The sequence below is a fragment of the Antechinus flavipes genome, chromosome 2, assembly GCF_016432865.1.
Source record: "Antechinus flavipes isolate AdamAnt ecotype Samford, QLD, Australia chromosome 2, AdamAnt_v2, whole genome shotgun sequence".
In the NCBI taxonomy this organism is placed as follows: Eukaryota; Metazoa; Chordata; class Mammalia; order Dasyuromorphia; family Dasyuridae; genus Antechinus; species Antechinus flavipes.
In genome coordinates, this window is record NC_067399.1 from 464080684 (window position 1) to 464101804 (window position 21121).

The window sequence follows — 21121 nt, forward strand, 5'->3', positions numbered from 1 at the left end:
ACTAATCCCTCCTGTCGCGACAGCGCCGGCCTCTGACAGTATATAAGTGGCTTGATTGGGCACTTCCTTCCGCTGCCCGTTGTATGACACGGCCTGACACCACTCCCTCAAGCCTGTCAAATCTCCTAATCCCGCGTTTCGCCAGAAGCACACCCTCCCCCCAGCCCTTACCAGACTCAGGTCAGAGCTGAAAGGGACCCAAACTCTTCGTTTTGAAGTTGCGAAAATGGAGAAACCATGTTGTGTCTCTACCTAAATTGGTGCAACATGATTAAAAAAAAGCCTTCTTATCCTTGTAACTTTTGAGATTTCCACACACAAAAAAATTCACCTGATATGAAGAGAGGAACCAATGTGAATTAAAACGAACTTCGGTTTTCCAAACTCTGCCTCTATCTAGCAGTGTGACTTTCAGCAATCACTTCTTCCTCCCTCAAACTCCGTTCTCATCTGTTAAATGAAAGAGGTTACAAAATATCCCAGATCTAACAATCTGGTTCTATTTTCTAACATATTCTTTGAGTGTTCTGCTCTATGTGTGAAGGGCCAATTTAGCACTAATGTTCTATGTTCTATGACCTATTTCAGGTTTAACAATATACATTATAATATTTTACATTCCAACGCCCCTTTCATATCCTAACTTTCCACATTCTATAGACTAATGTTTTATGATTTCATATTTGAATCTTTGACTTTCTTGGTTCAAAAGCTTCTTCAATGGTAACATTTCTAGGATTCTGTGAAATTCTTTTTAGGATTTTCATTAATAAATTCTGTTTTGCCACTTTTTACATTTTAAACCCTAACATTCACAATTGAATTTGATTATACAAAATCTCCCCCAAATAGGTAAAAAACACAAAAATATGATTATAGTAGTGATTAAATGCAACCTTACATTTTAGTAGTGTCCTGTGTGTAAAAAAAGTATGCCTTTCCTAAATTAATTTCAACATTGCCCATTGTTCTCTATCTGAGTTTTGATATTGTTTGAAGTTGTATTCATTTATGTAGTTGTAATATGTATATTGTCCTTTTGATTCTGCTTTGTTCACTCTATCACATCATTTAGGATTCCCCCTTATAATGAATATAAGAATTCATTAAATTCTTCATTTTTGTTATTCCTTGTAGCACAGTAAAATTTTATTACATTGATATACAACAGTATGTATAATCATTCCCCAGTTCCCAATATCCCCACATGTTTTATTTCCAGTTTTTCTTCTCATAGTAATAATGTTCCATAAAATTCTATGTGTCTTCTTAAAACAGGATGGAGGGCAAGGCCTTGTACATTCTCCCAACGGAAACGAAATATCAAGGGGAAATGACAGATGGAATGTTTCATGGCAAAGGAACTTTGCACTTTCCTAATGGGAGTCAATATGATGCCACATGGGAAAAAGGAAAAATCATACAGGTAACTGGCTTCTTCCAGGAGACACAACAAAAGTCTTCCAGAACAAGGGCCCTTGAATAGAAAACCTTTTCTTTCTCTACTATACACAGTTTAATCATTAATTCATTCAACAGAGATTTATTCAAAATCCATTAATTCAGCCAATGAACATTTATTGAACAATTAATATTCAAAAGATACATACAAGTTCTATGCATATAAAGGACCAAGTTCAAGAGATACACAGATAATTTTTAAAATAGCTCATATTTAGAGTGCTTTAAGGTTTGCAAAGTGTTTTCCAAATAATAATCATCTTAGGATATAGGAAATACAAAGATTTTTGTCTGTATTTAATGACAACTAGCATTTATATAGTACCTTCTATGTGACAGGCACTTTACAAATACTATCCCCAACAACCCTATGAGATAATTACTATCATTATCCCCATTTTACAATTAAGGAAACTGAAGTAGACTTGCTCAAGATTACACATCTAGTGAATGTATTAGGCCAGATTTGAATTCAAGTCTTCCTGACTTTAGAGCCAGTGCTAACTTAAATCACTTTACCTCATTTTGCAAATGTGGAAAATTAGGCTTATAGAGAATGTAATAGAAAGTACCAACTTATAGTCAGAAGACCTGGTTTTGAATCCTGGCTCTGTTACTTAGCATTTATACAAGAAAGGGAGCTGAAAGATCACCCATTCCTTTACCCCTCCTCCTTGAATTTCTGTTTCTTCAAAATCTCTCCATCTTTCTAGGCCCATCTTGAATGCTTTCCCCTCCTCTTGAATGCCAGTTTTCCCTTTATTAATCTTACCAGTGAGATTTAAGTTCTCCTTTCCCTGAATGCCCATAGCACTCTGCTGCCCTCATTGGCACTTACCACACTCTTATATTATAGCAATTTGTTTATAAATTAGGATTCATATCCTACTCATCTTTGTCTTCCCTTCCTTAACTTCAAACACTAAGCATTAGAACTTTCAGCAAGTAGATGCAGATGAGGAAATTACTACTCAGAGAGGTTATCTGACCTCCTCAAGGTCACACAAGTAATAAAGGGCTGAGCTGAGATATGAGGTCACCTCATATTAGCTTATATGACCTCAGACAAATTATTTGACCTCTCACAGTCTCAGTTTCCTTACCAAAACAATTAAGGTATGATGACATCCAAGGTCCCTTCTACCTCTAAATCCTATAAACCTATAATCTTTTTATTATTATTATTATTATTATTATTATTATTATTATTATAGCTTTTTATTTACAAGATATATGTATGGGCAATTTTTCAGCATTGACAGTTGCAAAACCTTTTGTTCCAATTTTTCCCCTTCTTCCCCTTCCTCCTTCCCCAGATGGCAGGTAGACCAATATATATTAAATATGTTAAAGTATATGTTAAATACAATATATGTATACATGTCCATATAGTTATTTTGCTGTACAAGAAGAATTAGACTTTGAAATAGTGTACAATTAACCTGTGAAGGAAATCAAACATGCAGGCAGACAAAAATAGAGGGATTGGGAATTCTATGTAGTGGTTCACACTCATTTCCCAGAGTTCTTTCTCTGGGTGTAGCTGGTTCAATTCATTACTGTTCTATTGGAACTGATTTGGTTCATCTCATTGTTGAAGAGGGCCATGTCCATCAGAATTGATCATTATATAGTATTGTTATTGAAGTAGATAATGATCTCCTGGCTCTGCTTATTTCACTCAATATCAGTTTATGTAAGTGTCTCCAGCCCTTTCTGAAATCATCCTGCTGGCCATTTCTTACAGAACAATAATATTCCATAACATTCATATACCACAATTTATTCAGCCATTCTCCAATTGATGGGCATCCACTCAGTTTCCAATTTCTGGCCACTACAAACAGGGCTGCCACAAACAGCCCAAAATTCTTGCACATACAGGTCCCTTTCCCTTCTTTAAGATCTCTTTGGGATATAAGCCCAGTAGTAACACTGTTGGATCAAAGAGTATGCACAGATAAACCTATAATCTTGCACAGGGGACAACTAAGTGGCACTTGCCCTGAAGTCAGGAAGATCTGAGTTTAAATCTGGTCTCAGACACTTAACATTTACTAGCTATGTGACCCTGGGCCCTGGGCAAGTCACTTAATCCCAATTGCTTCAGCAAATAAATAAATATTTTTTTTAATTAAAATTTAAATTAATTAGTTAAATTTAATTTAATTTAAATTTAAAATTTAAATTTTTTTTCAAATCTTGCACAAGGCCACATAGCTAATAAATATGACAGCCAAGATTCAAACTGAGGTCTTTTACCACAAATCCAATGTTCTTCTTGAGACAAAGACTAAAACAACAAATGTAATAGACATCACAGAAGAATTTGGATTGAGAGGATGCACTCCTATGTTTGGAGTACCCTAAATCTTCACTTTTGATCTTATGTGTACTTGGGAATTCTATCTCAATAAGCTCTGGAATATATCTTTGATCACATTTAAGAATTCTTTGTATAAATAATTTAAGTGAAACTAAAAATTAGGCAATATTTAACAACAGCAAATGGTGAGCACCAACCATATTCATAGCTTATGCTTGGCTCTGGTAATTTAGTGGGAAAAAAAGAGTGAAGAGAGCAGACAGACAAAGATGATAAGCTCTGATCTCTCTCTCTTTAAAAAGTATACAAGACAGTAAAAGAAATAAGATATGGATACAAATAATGAATGCAAAGCAAAATGTAATAAATTCCATTGAGAAGGACAAATTATAATGTAAGCATTCAGAGGGGAAAGATGAGGCTTCCTAAAGGAGGTAACATTTAAGATTAGCCTGAAAAGATATATAGATTTTCCATAGGCTATTATGGGCCAGAACTCTGAAACAGGGATTCTTACAAGGTATTAAATCAGTGGAATTGATAAAGACAATGGTTATCTAGTTTAGCATGGTGCTTAATAGTTCTCTAAATTCAGTATGCTTCATTTAATCTTTTTTTTTTTAATTTAAATTTTGTTTTATTTAATAATAACTTTGTATTGACAGAATCCATGCCAGGGTAATTTTTTAAACATTATCCCTTGCACTCGCTTATGTTTCGATTTTTTCCCCTCCCTCCCGCCACCCCTTCCCCCCCCCCCAAGATGGCAAGCAGTCCTATAAATGTTAAATATGTTGCAGTATATCCTAGATACAATACATATTTGCAGAACCGAACAGTTCTCCTGTTGCACAGGGAGAATTGGATTCAGAAGGTAAAAATAACTCGGGAAGAAAATCAAAAATGCAAATAGTTCACATTCGTTTCCCAGTGTTCCTTCTTTGGGTGTAGCTGTTTCTGTCCATCATTTATCTATTGCTTCATTTAATCTTATAACAAACAATGATTTCCTAGCGATGTAATGATTGGTTTATACTCAGTGTAGGGCATATAAGCTGGGAGCCTCAGTCAGAGTCAGAGCCAGAGAGGACAAGCAGACTGGAGGTTGGAGCTCAAGCTCTTGGAGCCAAGGAGAGGCACATTCATTTCATCTCCCACCTTTGTGGTGGCTGGAGGCTGGAGCACAAGCCCTCGGACTGAGACAAACTTCAAGACAGAGACCATCGTGGTGGTCCTGCCTCCTCTACAGAAACCAAGACACATTCCAGAGGATCTCAAGAAAACTAGCCTGGGCCCCAGGCAGGAAACTAGACTGTGAAGGAGATAATAAAGAATTTGGACTATACCACCTGGCTATTCTTGTGGTGATTACTCTGCTGAAAAAAAAGGCTGCTCCAAGACCTCCAGAAAACCAAAGAGAACATTACAATAGGCAAACTAGGAAGTGAGAGTTACTTTGTCTTGAGAACAGCCTGAATCAATATATGGAGGCAAGAAAAAATGGGAACCCATGTACAAGAAATATTTGAATATTCAGTCAGGATAGGTATGTTAAGCATCTGGAAATGTTGTTTGGAGATATATTATGAAGAGGTAGGCTAATGATTTTAATATAATGACTTCTTTTGTTCTATGAATTCCATGAAGGGAAGCTTTGAAGGGGGAGTGACATGATAACTATATTTTCAGAAGATAAATCTGATCACAGACAAATGAGTAAGAGGGATATCCAAATAATCCAGGCAAAAAGTAAGGAGAATCTGAATGAGGATGGGAATAATGGAAACGGAAAGGGGTAGATTGATGAAAGGGACATTGTAAATATAAAATTAATAGAACTTAGTGATTATGTAACTATAGATATGAGGAAAAGAAAAAGAAAAGTTTGTTTTTTTTTAATGACTGGTTTTAATATAGGTAACCGGAAAAAAATAGTGTTATCTCCCACAGAAATAGAAAAGTCAGAAGTCAGAAAAGCAAATATGTTGAATTTAATTTGGGGCATGGTGAATTGGAAGTGTAGGCCAGGCATCAAAGTGGAATTATCCAGTATGTACTTTGACATATAAGGAAAGAGTATATATTTGGAAGTCATCTTTGTGTATATGCTTCTCCAACTGCAAGCTGGCCTTCCTCATCCATGACTCTTTCTCATTTGACACGATCCTTTTGAAGACCCCAGAGATCAATATTTACTTCCCAGATCTCAGATTCTTTAGAAAGACATATGATTTCTTTTTCAGGGGAAATACACCTTTGCTGATGGTCTAATGTATAAGGAAGAAAAATGGCTTTACTGTGATGGCTATGACAGAAGATTTTATACTGAAATCTGTGAAGGCCTGAAGCCTGCAGGTACAAAAATTATGTTCCTTTTCTATAATCTAGAAACTGAGTGGTAAGGATAGGGCTTAAGGGAAAACAGTAAATTTTTTTTTTAAAGTTTGTTGAGATAAAACTAAAGAGTAGAAGAAAATTATAAAGCATCAACAGTATAAGCAATGTTTTTGATAGTCTTGATAGTAAAATCCTTCTCACATGATCTTATTCCCATTTCTATAGCACTTTAAGATTAACACAGCATCATCTTAATAATAACTTTAAAAGATAAATTTGCAATTATCCCTTCCATAAATTTCCCCATTGCTATTTTGATATACCACAGATCAGCATAAGAAATTAAATAGAAATTTTGGGGAAGTTTTGAGGAAGCCATAGATTACAACACAAAGGCTGGCAGATAACACGGAACCTATATCCAAATATTAAGTCAAAATTTTACAATAAAATGCTATAAAGACCCCACAAAAGAAAAAAAATCAGACTTCTCTGGTACAAAAAGAGGGGCAAAATTTTTTTTACAGATTTTCCAAATGGTCAGGTTAAGGGAAAGGGATGTCCTTAAGCCCCATGATGTGCAAGGGATAACTGTATTCATGATTTTATAAATAAGGAAACTGAGGCTCTGAAAAGTAAAGAGACTTTCCTGAGGTCATAGATATATTTAGTAAGTCAGACAGCATTTATAAGTAACCATTACATGTCAACCTTAGACAAAAATAGATCCTTTCCAGATGGGAGAAACAACAGGGAAATTAAGGTTCTTCTAGACTATATACACAAAAGATAATAACTTTAGGAATTCAATTCAATAAACATTAATAAAATATCTATTAGGCTCTGAGAATACAAAAAGAAAAACAGTACTTACTATTACAAAGCTTTTAATCTAATGGGGAAAGAAAGCACACAAAGGAAATTGGGAGAGGGGGATAGGAAAAAGGGTATTCAAGTTCTGGAGAACTGAAACCAGACCGAGTAGCAGACGCAAACTGAAGTCAGCTGGGCAGGTCCAAGTTCTGCCCTCTGTAAAGAAATCACTGGCAGGAGATTATTACTCCAGCCCTCCAGTCTGATGGGAGAAGAAATTGTGAGTTGTGAAATCCCAACACTTGCGTTAGCAACATAGTGGTGATTAGATTAGAAGTGATGAACTTAATCCTGGGAGAGACATCTTGTTTCAACTCAGTGAAACTTTGTGTCAAACCTCAAAAGAAACCAGGGAAATGTAAGAGATGGAGATAAGCAGGGAAGGTATTCAGATATGGGGGTCAACAATACAAAGGCAAAGATATTGGAGAGGGAGTATTGTGTCTAAGAATGTCTAGGCCATTATAGATAGACCACAGACTATGTGAAGGGAAATAAAGTGTCAGAAGACTAGAAAGGTAGGAAGGAGTCAGGTTGTGAAAAACTTTAAATGCCAAACAGAAGGGAATAGTGGTTGTGGAAATGGAGAGGCGAGGGCATATATGACAGATGTTGTGAAGAAAAAATGACAAGATTTGGCAATAGATTCCTATGTAGGATGAGTGAGATACTGAGATAGCGATCCTGAGTGACTGGGAAGATGGAGGTGTCCTCTATAGTAATAAGGAAGTTCAGAAGAGGGAAGAATTTGAGAGGAAAAACTAATGAGGTCTGTTTTAGAAAAACTGATTTTGAGACATCTATGAACTATCCTGTTCAAGAAGTCTGTCAATCAGTGATGTAGGATTGAAGTTCAGAAATTAGTTAAATAGAACTGGGAATCATCTGCATAGAGATGATAATTGCTGAAATTATCAAGTCAGACACTATATAGTAAAAAACAAAAAAGATTGAAATAGAACTAGAAAGATAGCAACAGTTAGTGGACTTAACATGGATGAAAAACTAGCAAAGAGGCTGAAAGAACTAAAAAGAGAAATAAGAGCAGTGACATGAAAGCCTAGAAAGAAGTAAGTATTAAGGAGATGATGGTCCACAGTGTCAGATGCAGTACAGATTTTTAAAAGGGCATTAGATTTGACAATCAAGAGATCACAGATACTCTTGAAGTTCCAGTTGAATAAATAATGGATGACTATTCTGACCTTATCCTTAATGCACTTTGCACTGCCTTCCTCTACAATAATTATACTTCGACCTCTTTAGCAGGTTCCTTTCAATATCTTGTAAGAGTAATAGAATATCTGAACTAAAAGAGATCTTAGAACATGGAATGTTATAGTTAGAAGGAAATTTAAAACATAGAGTACTAAAGTTTAGGGGGGGAAAGTAAAACATAGAATGTTAGAACTGAAGGAACCATATAACAGATGTACTGACTGTATGATTCAGTTCTGACAGTTAATGAATCATGTTGTGTCCTTTTCAGGTATTTCTCAGGTTACCAACATAGACCCACCAAGAAAAATTCCTGAAGGTTGTTATGATTGTGGAGATGGGTTCTATAACCCAAAAACAAGGGTGATCAGAGACTACAAGAACCGTTTCCTGAGAAATGCAGGTGTGCTCCTTTCATTTATTCATAAATACTTATTTGTGGCAAAGGATAAGATCATTGCGGCAAAAAAACAAAACAAAATTCAATAAACCAATTACCCAAGTATTATACCAGCTCATTCATACATAATCTGTACAATCTATATTGCATAACCGCATGTAAGATAAAACATACTCTTGTTCTTATTACTGGTCCAGAAAAAAAAATTTATACTAAGCCTAATGTATGGCCATCAATTCAACAAACATTTATTAGAATGTTAAAGTTATAAAATATTTCTACTTTTTTTTTAAATTTTTATTTAATAATTACTTTATATTGACAGAATCCATGCCAGAGTAATTTTTTTTACAACATTATCCCTTGCACTCGTTTCTGTTTCGATTTTTCCCCTCCCTCCCTCCACCCCCTCCCCTAGATGGCAAGCAGTCCTATATATGTTGGATATGTTGCAGTATATCCTAGATACAATATATGTTTGCAGAACCGAACAGTTCTCTTGTTGCACAGGGAGAATTGGATTCAGAAGGTATAAATAACCCGGGAAGAAAAACAAAAATGCAGATAGTTCACATTTGTTTCCCAGTGTTCTTTCTTTGGGTGTAGCTGCTTTTGTCCGTCATTTATCAATTGAAACTCAGTTAGGTCTCTTTGTCATAGAAATCCACTTCCATCAAAATATGTCCTCATACAATATCGTTGTCGAAGTGTATAATGATCTCCTGGTTCTGCTCATTTCACTTAGCATCAGTTCACGTAAGTCTCTCCAAGACTCTCTGTATTCATCCTGCTGGTCATTTCTTACAGAACAATAATATTCCATAACATTCATATACCACAATTTACCCAGCCATTCTCCAATTGATGGGCATCCATTCATTTTCCAGTTTCTAGCCACTACAAACAGGGCTGCTACAAACATTTTGGCACATACAGGTCCCTTTCCCTTCTTTAGTATTTCTTTGGGATATAAGCCCAATAGAAACACTGCTGGATCAAAGGGTATGCACAATTTGATAACTTTTTGGGCATAATTCCAGATTGCTCTCCAGAATGGTTGGATTCGTTCACAACTCCACCAACAATGCATCAGTGTCCCCGTTTTCCTGCATCCCCTCCAACATTCATCATTATTTTTTCCTGTCATCTTAGCCAATCTGACAGGTGTGTAGTAGTATTTCAGAGTTGTCTTAATTTGCATTTCTCTGATCAAAAATGATTTGGAACACTTTTTCATATAAGTGGTAATAGTTTCAATTTCATCCTCTGAAAATTATCTGTTCATATCCTTTGACCATTTATCAATTGGAGAATGGCTTGAAAATATTTCTACTTAAAGAGATCTAAGAAAATACTTTAATATTGAAATAGATCTATGATTTTGTTAAAATGATCATTCCCTCCATGATACAGATCCACCCTATTCCATCAAGCTCTTGTCTATGTCTTCCCTTTGCTGGGTATTCACATTGTAGGCGGCTTTCCTTTAGATATAACATTGTGTAGATTTGAGTGCAGAAAATGAGCCGCCATTTGTTATTCCTCAATCTACTACATGATTATCACACATTCTTTCCTAACTATACAGTTTTTTGATGACAAACTTATGCTGTTTCTTATGTATAATTCTTTGAAGGCAATAAGCTACAGCCTATTTTATAACCATCTATTTATTCATGGTTTTGGGGGTGGCCTCCTGGATTCAATCAGGCTTGTTACCATCTCTTCATTAATCATAACTTCTATCTTGGATCTCAATGCCTTTGCACAAGTGAATCCCCCTGTGTGGGCTGCAATCCTCATTACTTCTGTTGTATAATAGCTTCTGTTCCCCTCCAAAGTACAAGTCAGGATCCTTATAAATGTTTATTACATTTCTACAAGTCAGGATCCTCATAAATGTTTATTACATTTCATTGAATTAGATTCCTTAGAGAATCTACTTTTTTATGATTCATAGCTAGATAGCTTAATAAAGAGAATGTTAATTTAAAAAGAGATAATACTTGATGTTAAAAAGTTGAGTTTTTTTTTGTTTGTTTTTTTTTTTAGGGAGAAAGCACTGTGAAATTTTCCAAATAAAATCTATTCATTTTATTTTCATAGCTCTCTATGAAAACTCATTCCTTTGTGCCCTACTCTCATTCCTTTGTGCCCAGCTTCTTGTCTTTTTGAAAAGATATAGTTACCTATCAAACTGTGCATACCCTTTGATCCAGCAGTGTTACTTCTGGGCTTATATCCCAAAGAAATACTAAAGAAGGGAAAGGGACCTGTATGTGCCAAAATGTTTGTGGCAGCCCTGTTTGTAGTGGCTAGAAACTGGAAATTGATTGGATGCCCATCAATTGGAGAATGGTTGGGTAAGTTGTGGTATATGAATGTTATGGAATATTACTATTCTATAAGAAATGACCAGCAGGATGAAGACAGAGAGGCTTAGAGAGACTTACATGAACTGATGCTGAGTGAAATGAGCAGAACTAGGAGATCATTATACACTTCAACAACAATACTGTTTGAGGATGTATTCTGATGGAAGTGGATTTCTTTGACAAAGAGACCTAATTCAGTTTCAATTGATAAATGATGGACTGAAGTAGCTACATCCAAAGAAAGAACACTAGGAAATGAATGTAAACTATTTGCATTTTTGTTTTTCTTCCCGGGTTATTTTTACTTTCTGAATCCAATTCTCCCTGTGCAACAAGAGAACTGTTCGGTTCTGCAAACATATATTGTATCTAGGATATACTGTGACATATTTAACATGTAAAAGACTGCTTGCCATCTGGGGGAGGGGGTGGAGGGAGGGAGGGGAAAAGTCAGAACAGAAGTGAGTGCAAGAGATAATGCTGTAAAAAAATTACCCAGGCATAGGTTCTTTCAACAAAAAGTTATTATAAAATAAAATTTAAAAAAAAGAAAAAAAGAAAAGATATAGCTACCAATAAGATAGCTCCATGAACTGTTCATAGTTCTTCATTTCATAATCTAGATCATAGTTTTATCTAATTAGGCCAAAGTCTTTTGAATGACTTTAGAAGTCAGTTAGGAGGCTCAAAAAATGCTTTATGGTTTAAGAAAGGCAATATAATGCAATCCACAAGTAAGAGCATCTGGAGGACTTCAAAAACTACAGGGAATTCTCTTCTATTTAGTCTATGCTAGACAGAGGCAATTTGGTTATACAGTGCATATAGAGGACTGAAATGGAGTCAGGAATGTCTTAACTCCAGACTCTGACATTTACTATAGCATTGTGGCTCCTGGACTAGTTATCTTGCCAATGTCTGCCATAGTTTCTTCAATTGTATACTAGGGATAATAATAGCATTGAAAAAAAAATGGGGGGAAAAAAGTGAAAATAGTATGCTGCATTCTGCATTCAGTTTCCATAGTTCTTTCTCTGGATGTGGATGGCTTTTGCCATTCAAAGTCTATTAGAATTGTCTTAGATCCCTCTATTACTGATAAGAGCTAAGTCTATTGTAATTGATCGTTACACAATTTTGTTGTTATTGTGTACAATGTTCTCCTGGTTCTGATAACTTTACTTAGCATCAGTTCATGTAAGTCTTTCCAGGTTTTTCTGAAATCCTCCTGTTCATCATTTCTTATAGAATAATAGTATTCTATTGCATTCACATAAGGTAGGGTTTTTTTAAAAACAGTATTTTGTAATTTTATTCACATGGCACCATATTTTGATAAGTTGATTCCTAAGTATTTTTTATATTCTTCACTTTTTAAAATGGAATTTCTCTTTTATCTCTTGCTACTAGACTTCTTTTTCTTTACTGTATTGCTATAGACAGCATTTCCAGTCCCAAATCAAATAGAAATGGTGACAATAGATAGATGTCCTTACTTAATCTCTGATCATGTTAGAAATGATTCTAGTTTATCCCCATTACACATGATATTGGTTATTGGTTTTAGATATATGGAATTTTTCATGATAAAGAAAGTACACCTATTCCTAAATTTTCTAGTATTTTGAACAAAAATTAACATTGTATTTTCTCAAAAGTTTTTTCTGCATCTATTGATATATATATGATTGTTTTTTTGTAGTTCTTGTCTCTTGATTAGAGAGCTACACCTGAGATCTAAGATTCAGATACACTTTGGGGATTAGTGACCATTCTGAAGTGTTGATCACTGCCAAGAGGTGAAGTATCACATTCCCCCTTTCTGGGAAATAGAATTTGAGAGATCAGTGTTAGACCCTACTTCTCAGGGATTTGGGTTTGGAAAAACCTCCAGAACAGACCTCCTATGTGATGATTTGGTCTGGCCTAGTTGCTCTTCCCATCTTTATTTGCTTTAATATTGTTTCTTCTTCAATTGGAACACATCATGTATTATGGTATTAGCATCTCAAATTGGTAGACTCTAGAATATAGTTCCTCATAATATTCTATGTTCTGAGGTTTCCTATGGCTCATAAATTCTATTCAATCAGTCATGCATCATTTACTAATAACCACTTCCACATTACTTAGGAATTAAACAAAATTTAGATAAATATCCCTTCACTCAAGGAAGTCAATAATAAAAAAATGCAAATAAAATTATAGCACATACCATCATATGAAAACTTCATTGTAGAAGTACAAAACAAAGTATTCTGTGAAGTCAAGAGGAGTTGTGAGAGTAGAGATGGTTCAAAGAAAGCTTTATGGAGAAACTGATATTTGAATTGGGCTTTTCAACTGCTGAAGAGAGATGATAGTCCAAGCACCCCCCCAAAAAAATTATAAGCAAAGGATTGGAGGAAGTAAAACATTGGGGATGTTCAATGACAAGAGGATAATCTACAATTGATACAAAGAATGCATGCATGAAAGGAAGAAAGGCTAGAAAAGTGATGATTCTGCAAATTCCTTCAAGCACTAACATTTTATGCTCTCCTGCTTTTACATTCTATGTTCCAATTTTTCTTTTAATTTCTATGGCTCAATGATCTAGGATAGAAATAGCCAATGGATATTTTGGTTGCAATATTATAGGACATATAGAAATGTAAGGGTCTTGCAAACCACTAAATGTGGGTCTTTGTTCTTGGCTACCTAGTCATTAAACTTGATTCACTTTATCTATACCAGGAACTCATCTGAACTTCAGTCTACCTTAAAATAGAACTGTTTGAGTCTTAACCACCTTCTGTTTTCCCAAAGATTCCTTTCTTGTCCTGCTCATTCTATAAACAATGAATATGGGGGGCAGAGTGAAGCATATTTCTATGGATTGCTGACTATTCCCAAGAGCAGGCACCTGAATAAACAACATGATCAACCCAGGTCATAAGTTTGATTATTGAAATGATCCTAGAATAAACGGGTACACTCAAATACTGCAATTTAGAAAGCAAATATGACTTGAGTGTGTCACATAGTCTGAGCACCTCTAATTTACATGAGTCAACAAGGTGGGCGAAGAGCAGATAAACTGTCTCTAATTAACCTTTCCTTCTAAACCAAAATTCCTCTGTTCCATCTTGATTTCATTTTGGCCTGTAAAGAAATTACCCTTTTCTTTCTGCTACTCAGGAATTACAGTGGGTATAACTAACATTCTACATTCCATGTTCTAACATTATACAGTCTAAAGGACTTTCTAATCTTAACATTTTTAGTCATAACATTATTTCAGCTCTACATTTTATGTTTTAATACCCTTCTAGCTCAAGCATTCTATATTCTAAGGTCCATTCCAATTTGAATATTCTAGAGTTCTACAAAATTCTTTGTCTTAGATTGATGATTACTAAATAGAGGGTAAAGATTAGTTCTTTCTGCTTCCTGACTTATATGATAAGTAGTGAATGAATTCAATGAGAAATGTTGTTGGGGAAACTCATATAAAGTTAGCAAAATCCATGAAGGATGATTAGGATTTCATAGATCCTTAGATATGGATGGGATCTCAGTACAACCCATACCTAGAACATAAATGCCCTCAATAATAATCCAGTCTTAATGACTTCCAGTAATGAGGAATTATTTACTTCCTAATGTAACCTCCCCCTCCCTTTTTATGGAAAGTTCTAATTGTTAGAAAGTTGAACATAGATTCTCCTTGCTTATTCCCGGTCCCTGTAAACATCTTCTCTAGGATAAATAAGGAAATCCTACCTCTGACCAAATTTTCCTATCTTCTTTTGCCTTCTGGGATCACACAGGTCTCTTACTATCATCTCTCTTGAGACTGAACTTCATGGGAAAAGGTCAAATAGTATAATCTTGGACCTTCCTCAACAAACCATCTACTTTTATTCTTCCTGTACTTACTGCTCAATGTTTAATAGACTCTCACCATGCTACACTTATCCCATCCCAGTGATTCTGAAACACTGGTAGCCTATGTACAAACTGTGTTTCCCATTTTTGGGAAACCACTTCTTCATGTTTATCCACCTCAACCCCATCCCACAAAGTTCCCCTACAGATCTGCCCTCCCCTTCCATGGATTCCTCTAAAATGCCTGCTTCACAATTAATTAGCTTCCCTTTATCTTAAATCTGTTTATTTGTCCTTCCTTCATTTGGTTTTCACTGAAACAGGGCTCCTTATGATACCACTTCCCTTTACCACCTTTTCCAGTATGGTTCTGCTCAGCTTGCAGATTTGTGTACTTTAAGTACTTCCAAAGTAGTCTGATCCTGGGCACATCCTAGTAACTGTTTTTCTGGTCTGAACTTGTAAAGTTTTGACTTTGGTTTGGGTTTGTGTAACACTCTTATTAGCTTGAGTATAGTCAGAAGTCCCATTCTCTTTTGCTTCAATGTAGCCCCATTTTCTAGGAGTTTTTGGTACAGTATGAGAACAACTTCATAGTAACCATTTATTTGAATACAGTGTCAATAACATTTAGTTTAATGCTTCAGTGGTCTATACTTATTTCAATGGCCGTACTAAAATGTATTATGGTACTTTTATAACTTAGTAGATGTTTTCAAGAATTGTAGTGGCTAAAAAACTATGACTTAGGAGACGATAGGGTAATAAATCTTTCTGAACTTAACTAGGCATACAGTCTCTCACTTGGCCTATATTCAAAGTGTTACCTATTTGACAGGACCTGTCCAGAACTTAAGCCTCAGTAGAGTAGCTTTCAGGAATCCAGGATCACCACCACTTCATAAATTATTAGAATAAGACATTAGTGAAGGCAACATTTATTAATTGAATAAATGGAAGCCAACTAGTAGACAACATTATGAAGTTGGAAGTTTATTTTAACCATCCTTTCCCTGATCTTACTTTTAAGTGCCCATAAATGGACAGAAAGAAGAAGTAGATGAGAAAATCAAGAAACTAAACACAACCCTGACACAGAAGCATATTACAATAGTAATGGGGGACTCAGTTATCCAGACAGACAGGAATTTTCTCTCTTTGTGCCAAAAGTGGAGCAGCAATTTCTTGACTTATCTTAATTATCACTTCATTCCTCAAGATATAGAGGAGAAAACAAGGAGAAATTCTATTCTGAATCTGATTGTTCTCAATGGGGAGAAACTGATTTCTAAAGTAGGAGTCATGAGAGATTTGGGGAAAAGTACATATTCTTTTTATTATTATTATTATTATTTTATTTTTTTAAAATAACTTTTTATTGACGAAACCCATGCCAGGATAATTTTTTTACAACATTATCCCTTGTGCTCACTTCTGTTCCGATTTTTCCCCTCCCTTCCTCCACTCCCTCCCCCAGATGGTAAGCAGTCCTTTACATGTTAAATAGGTTACAGTATATCCTAGATACAATATATGTGTGCAGAACCGAACAGTTTTCTTGTTGCACAGGGAGAATTGGATTCAGAAGGTATAAATAACCCGGGAAGAAAAACAAAAATGCAAGCAGTTTATATTCACTTCCCAGTGTTCTTTCTTTGGGTGTAGCTGCTTCTGTCCATCCTTGATCAATTGAAACTGAATTAGCTCTCTATATCGAAGAGATCCACTTCCATCAGAATACATCCTCAAACAGTATCGTTGTTAAGGTATATAATAATCTCCTGATTCTGCTCATTTCACTTAGCATCAATTCATGTAAGTCTCTCCAGTCCTCTCTGTATTCATCCTGCTGGTCATTCCTTACAGAACAATAATATTCCATAACGTTCATATATCACAGTTTACTCAACCATTCCCCAATTGATGGGCATCCATTCATTTTCCAGCTTCTAGCCACTACAAACAGGGCTGCCACAAATATTTTGGCACATACAGCTCCCTTTCCCTTCTTTAGTATTTCTTTGGGGTATAAGCCCAGTAGAAACACTGCTGGATCAAAAGATATGCACAGTCTGATAACTTTTTGAGCATAGTTCCAAATTGCTCTCCAGAAAGGCTGGATGTATTCACAATTCCACCAACAATGTATCAGTGTCCCTGTTTTCCCACATCCCCTCCAACATTCCACATCATCATTCCACGTCATTCTAGCCAATCTGACAGGTGTGTAGTGGTATCTCAGAGTTGTCTTAATTTGCATTTCTCTGATTAATAATGATTTGGAGCATATTTTCATATGTCTATAAATAGTTTCAATTTCTTTGTCTGAGAATTATCTGTTCATATCCTTTGACCATTTATCAATTGGAGAATGACTTGATTTCTTATAAATTAGAGTCAATTCTCTATATATTTTGGAAATGAGGCCTTTATCAGAACCTTTGACTATAAAAATGTTTTCCCAGTTTATTGTTTCCCTTCTAATCTTATCTGCATTTGTTTTGTTTGTACAAAAACTTTTCAATTTGATATAATCAAAATTTTCTATTTTGTGGTCAATAGTGATCTCTAGTTCTTCTTTGGTCATAAATTCCTCCCTCTTCCACAGGTCTGAGAGGTAAACTATCCTATGCTCTTCCAATTTATTTATAATCTCATTCTTTATGCCTAGGTCATGAACCCATTTTGACCTTATCTTGGTGTACGGTGTTAAGTGTGGGTCAATGCCTAATTTCTGCCATACTAATTTCCAATTTTCGAAAAGTACATGTTCATCCTAGATTTAGGAAGAGCAGATTTCAAACAGTTTATCTTCTGGCCTAAAATAATATAGGGTTAGTCAGCCTAGAGGGAATGAAAATTTCTCAAGGGTAAAATTATGAAGACAAACAAAAAATAAATTCCAAGAAGAAAAAGGGCAATTTTTCAAAGAGCTATCTGTGCCTGCACATGTAATTCACTAATCAATTTAAATTTTTATTTTTAAAGCTTTTTATTTTCAAATATGCATGGATAATTTTTCAATATTGACCCTTGCATAGTCTTGTGTTTCAGTTTTCCTCTTCTTCCTCCCACCCCTTCCCCTAGATGGCAATCCAATATATGTTATATGTGTTAATAATTTACATTTTAAAAAGAAACTTAAAGAAAATAGAAGCAAAAAAAAAAAGATAACTGTATAAAGATTAAAGCATAGCATGGTGGTATAAGAATAGTGTCAAGATGTTGCTATAAAGCTTAGAATAAGCTAAGGCTGAAAATGAAACCTAAGGACAACCAAAAAGGTTTTGTTTGTTTGTTTTTTGGTGATAGTGATGTTTGTTTTTATTTTTAAAGTTCTTTTTAAGTTATGGTGGGAAAAGAGGCAAGATCAGTGGAAGGATATGACCACTGCTCAGGACATATGGGATAACAAGAGAGCTTCTCAGTTCTCACTTTGTTTTTGTTTTCTCTATCAAAGAGAATAATCTTTGGATAGATAAGGACAGAACAAATATAGCTAATAGAAAAGCCAATACCTTAAATAGGTAAGGATTCAGCCTCCAGCTGCCCCTGAAGAATTCAGGTCATCTGGCTCAGGTAAACTGTATCCTCAAATACGGAAAGAACTGAAAGATGTGATTGCTGAACTATTGTTAGCTATCTTTGAAAGATTTTGGACACTAGGATAGGGAACACAGGACTAAACATCACATGTCAGAGTTTTCAAAAAGCAAATGGGAAGCAAAAGAAGTACAAACTCTACTTCAGTGGGCTTGATGTGTATCTCTGACAAAATTCTAGAAATTATCATTAAAGAGATAGTTAATAAACATGAAAAAAAAGGAAGCAATGATTCCAAAGAACCAACATGATTTCATCAAAAACAGATCATGCTAGACTAATCTTATTTCTATTTTTGACAGAGCTTCCAAACTTGCTGATTAGGAAATGCTATAGTGTAGTTTACCTAGATCTCAACAAAGCCCCCAGAATTATTAAATTTATCTTTTGACTCAATGATATCTCTACAAGGCCCTATACTGCAAATTGTTCAAAGTACAAGGAAAATTACACCTATGTGCAAAAATATTTAGAGCTTTTTTATGGTGGCCAAGAATTAGAAATTAAAGAATGATGGTGCCCATCAACTGAAACATAGCTAAACTAATTGAATGTGATATAACACAATTGTACTGTAAGAAATTATGAAGAAGATGGTTTCAGAAAAGTTTAGGAAGACCTATATGAATACATGCAGAATGATGTAACAGAATCAAAAGAACAATATTATACAACTATTTATACACAAAACAAACAACTTTGAAAGACTTAAGAACTTTGATCAATGCAATAACTAATTCCAGAGAACTGATAATGAAATATGCTGTCTTTCTCCTGACAGGCAATGAACTCAAAGGATAAATTGAGAAACAATTAAATATAATTTGGGAATGGTAGTACTCTTCCTCCCTGTTAGGCCACTGATTCTGCTTCCAGCCTAGATCCTACAAACCCTTATGACAAAGGGGCTTACTATTTCTGCCAGTGGTGACCAACTGCCACTGTTTGGACTGGCAAGTCAGCCTGGCTAGAGCAGCAAAGCCTCCTGAAGGAGAGACAGGAGATGACATATGCATTTTTGCTGTATCATGATGTGGCATCAAATTACCATTACCTCAATTACCAATTTCCCTCAGAAGGAAGGTAGAAACAGTCCAGGACTCTGAGCCCAAGAGACCCAGGAATAGCAGTGTCCCCCCAGACAAGTGGTCATATTTCTAGCCTCCCCACAATCCTCATTATGGGAAAACTGTGGGAAAGAAGAATAGCTATCCCTCCTACCACCAAAACAAATTAATGACCAATAGCCATAGATAGAAAGATAAGTTCAAGAGTCACTGGAGTAGCAGTGTCCTTCAGACTACCAGACTGGGCTGGTCCCCTATAGCTATCATTTAAAAAAGCAACCTCCATGGAAATAAAGTCTAGCAGCTTACCTATATAAGTGCTGTAGCCTTTACCTCTTCAGCAGCCATAACTACTCAAGGAAAAGTAAATTCTTGCTACCATCAGAATTAGATACAGCTTTATCAATGAAATGACATTAAAGAACAAGTGTTACCCTCTGCTTTGCCCCTTCACCGTAGAGACCACTGGAATTTTGTTTGACCTACTGAAACTTTCTCCTTCACAGAACATGAGTTACTTGAGAGCAAGGACTGTATTGCTTTTCAATTTGTATTTCTTATCAATTAGCACTGTGCATAGTAAAAGCTTTTTCGGAAGGAGGATTTTGGAAAGATGGAGGACTAGGTCAGTAAATTTCAAGCTCTCCAAATTTCCCCCACAAACAGAACAAATTTGTGCCTCAGGGTAAACATAGACTGGAGAAAAAGCAAGAGGATTTGGGATAGAATAGAGGTCCTCTGGTACAGCACAAGATCAGAAGAAAGCCCCCAGGCCTGGGATTAATCAGAGTGAATTGCAAACATCTCCGAGCTATCTCCTCAGAAATACCTACTAGGGATCCCTGGGGCTAGGTAGATTGAGCTGGAGCCTGAACAGGAACTACAGAAACTTTCACCTAACAGACTGTGTGGAGTTAATGGTTTGAGCCCATGAAAATTGAGTAAGTGTACCTTGGCTGATTAGGAACACCAGCCCCAGCTGTACTGCACAGACACAGTCCTGAGTGAGAAAGAACCAGCACACCCACTGAATGCAAATGTAGCAAAGCAGAGACTCTACTGGTTTCTAGCACTTATAGGAGGGTGAAGCTTTTTGGGTTGGGGTTCCTAGTCAGAGTGAAGAGATGCAGTGAAGTGAGAGGCACTATGGCCCCACCCCACGATTAGAGGTGCTTACATCAATACTTCTCTTTTAAAAAAAAGTGAATTGGCAGAGGACCTCCCCCCCTCCCCCCCCAACCATAGAAACCTACTGTACAGAAATAGGGAAGATCAGGATTCATCTTTAGAGGACATTGGAATAAAAAAAAAAAAAAGCTGCTTTTACCCCAAAGAGTAACATTAAATGACTCCCTGCCCAGAAAGAATTCATGGAACTCAAAAAAGAATTTTAAAATCAAATGAGACACACCGAGGAAAAACTAACTAAATAAAAACCATCCAAGAAAAACAAGATTATGAACAATTGATCAACTAGAAAAGAAGATACAGAATCTTAAAGATGAAAGTAACTTTGAAAATTAGAATTGGGCAAGGGAAAATCAGTGGAGCTATGAAACCAAGAAATAACAAAACAATATAAAGAATGAAA

The 21121-nt window shown here is 35.6% G+C and overlaps 1 protein-coding gene across 2 annotated transcripts in view; it reads left to right on the forward strand.

The window, feature by feature from the left end:
* The window catches only part of MORN5 (MORN repeat containing 5), a 63041-nt gene that overhangs the window by 343 nt on the left and 41577 nt on the right, over positions 1–21121 (forward strand). For both annotated transcript variants that reach the window (XM_051979574.1, XM_051979573.1), the window contains exons 2-4: positions 1279–1426; positions 6031–6142; positions 8487–8618. In XM_051979574.1, the coding sequence (XP_051835534.1) occupies positions 1279–1426; positions 6031–6142; positions 8487–8618 (392 nt within the window). The remainder of the gene's footprint in view (positions 1–1278; positions 1427–6030; positions 6143–8486; positions 8619–21121) is intronic.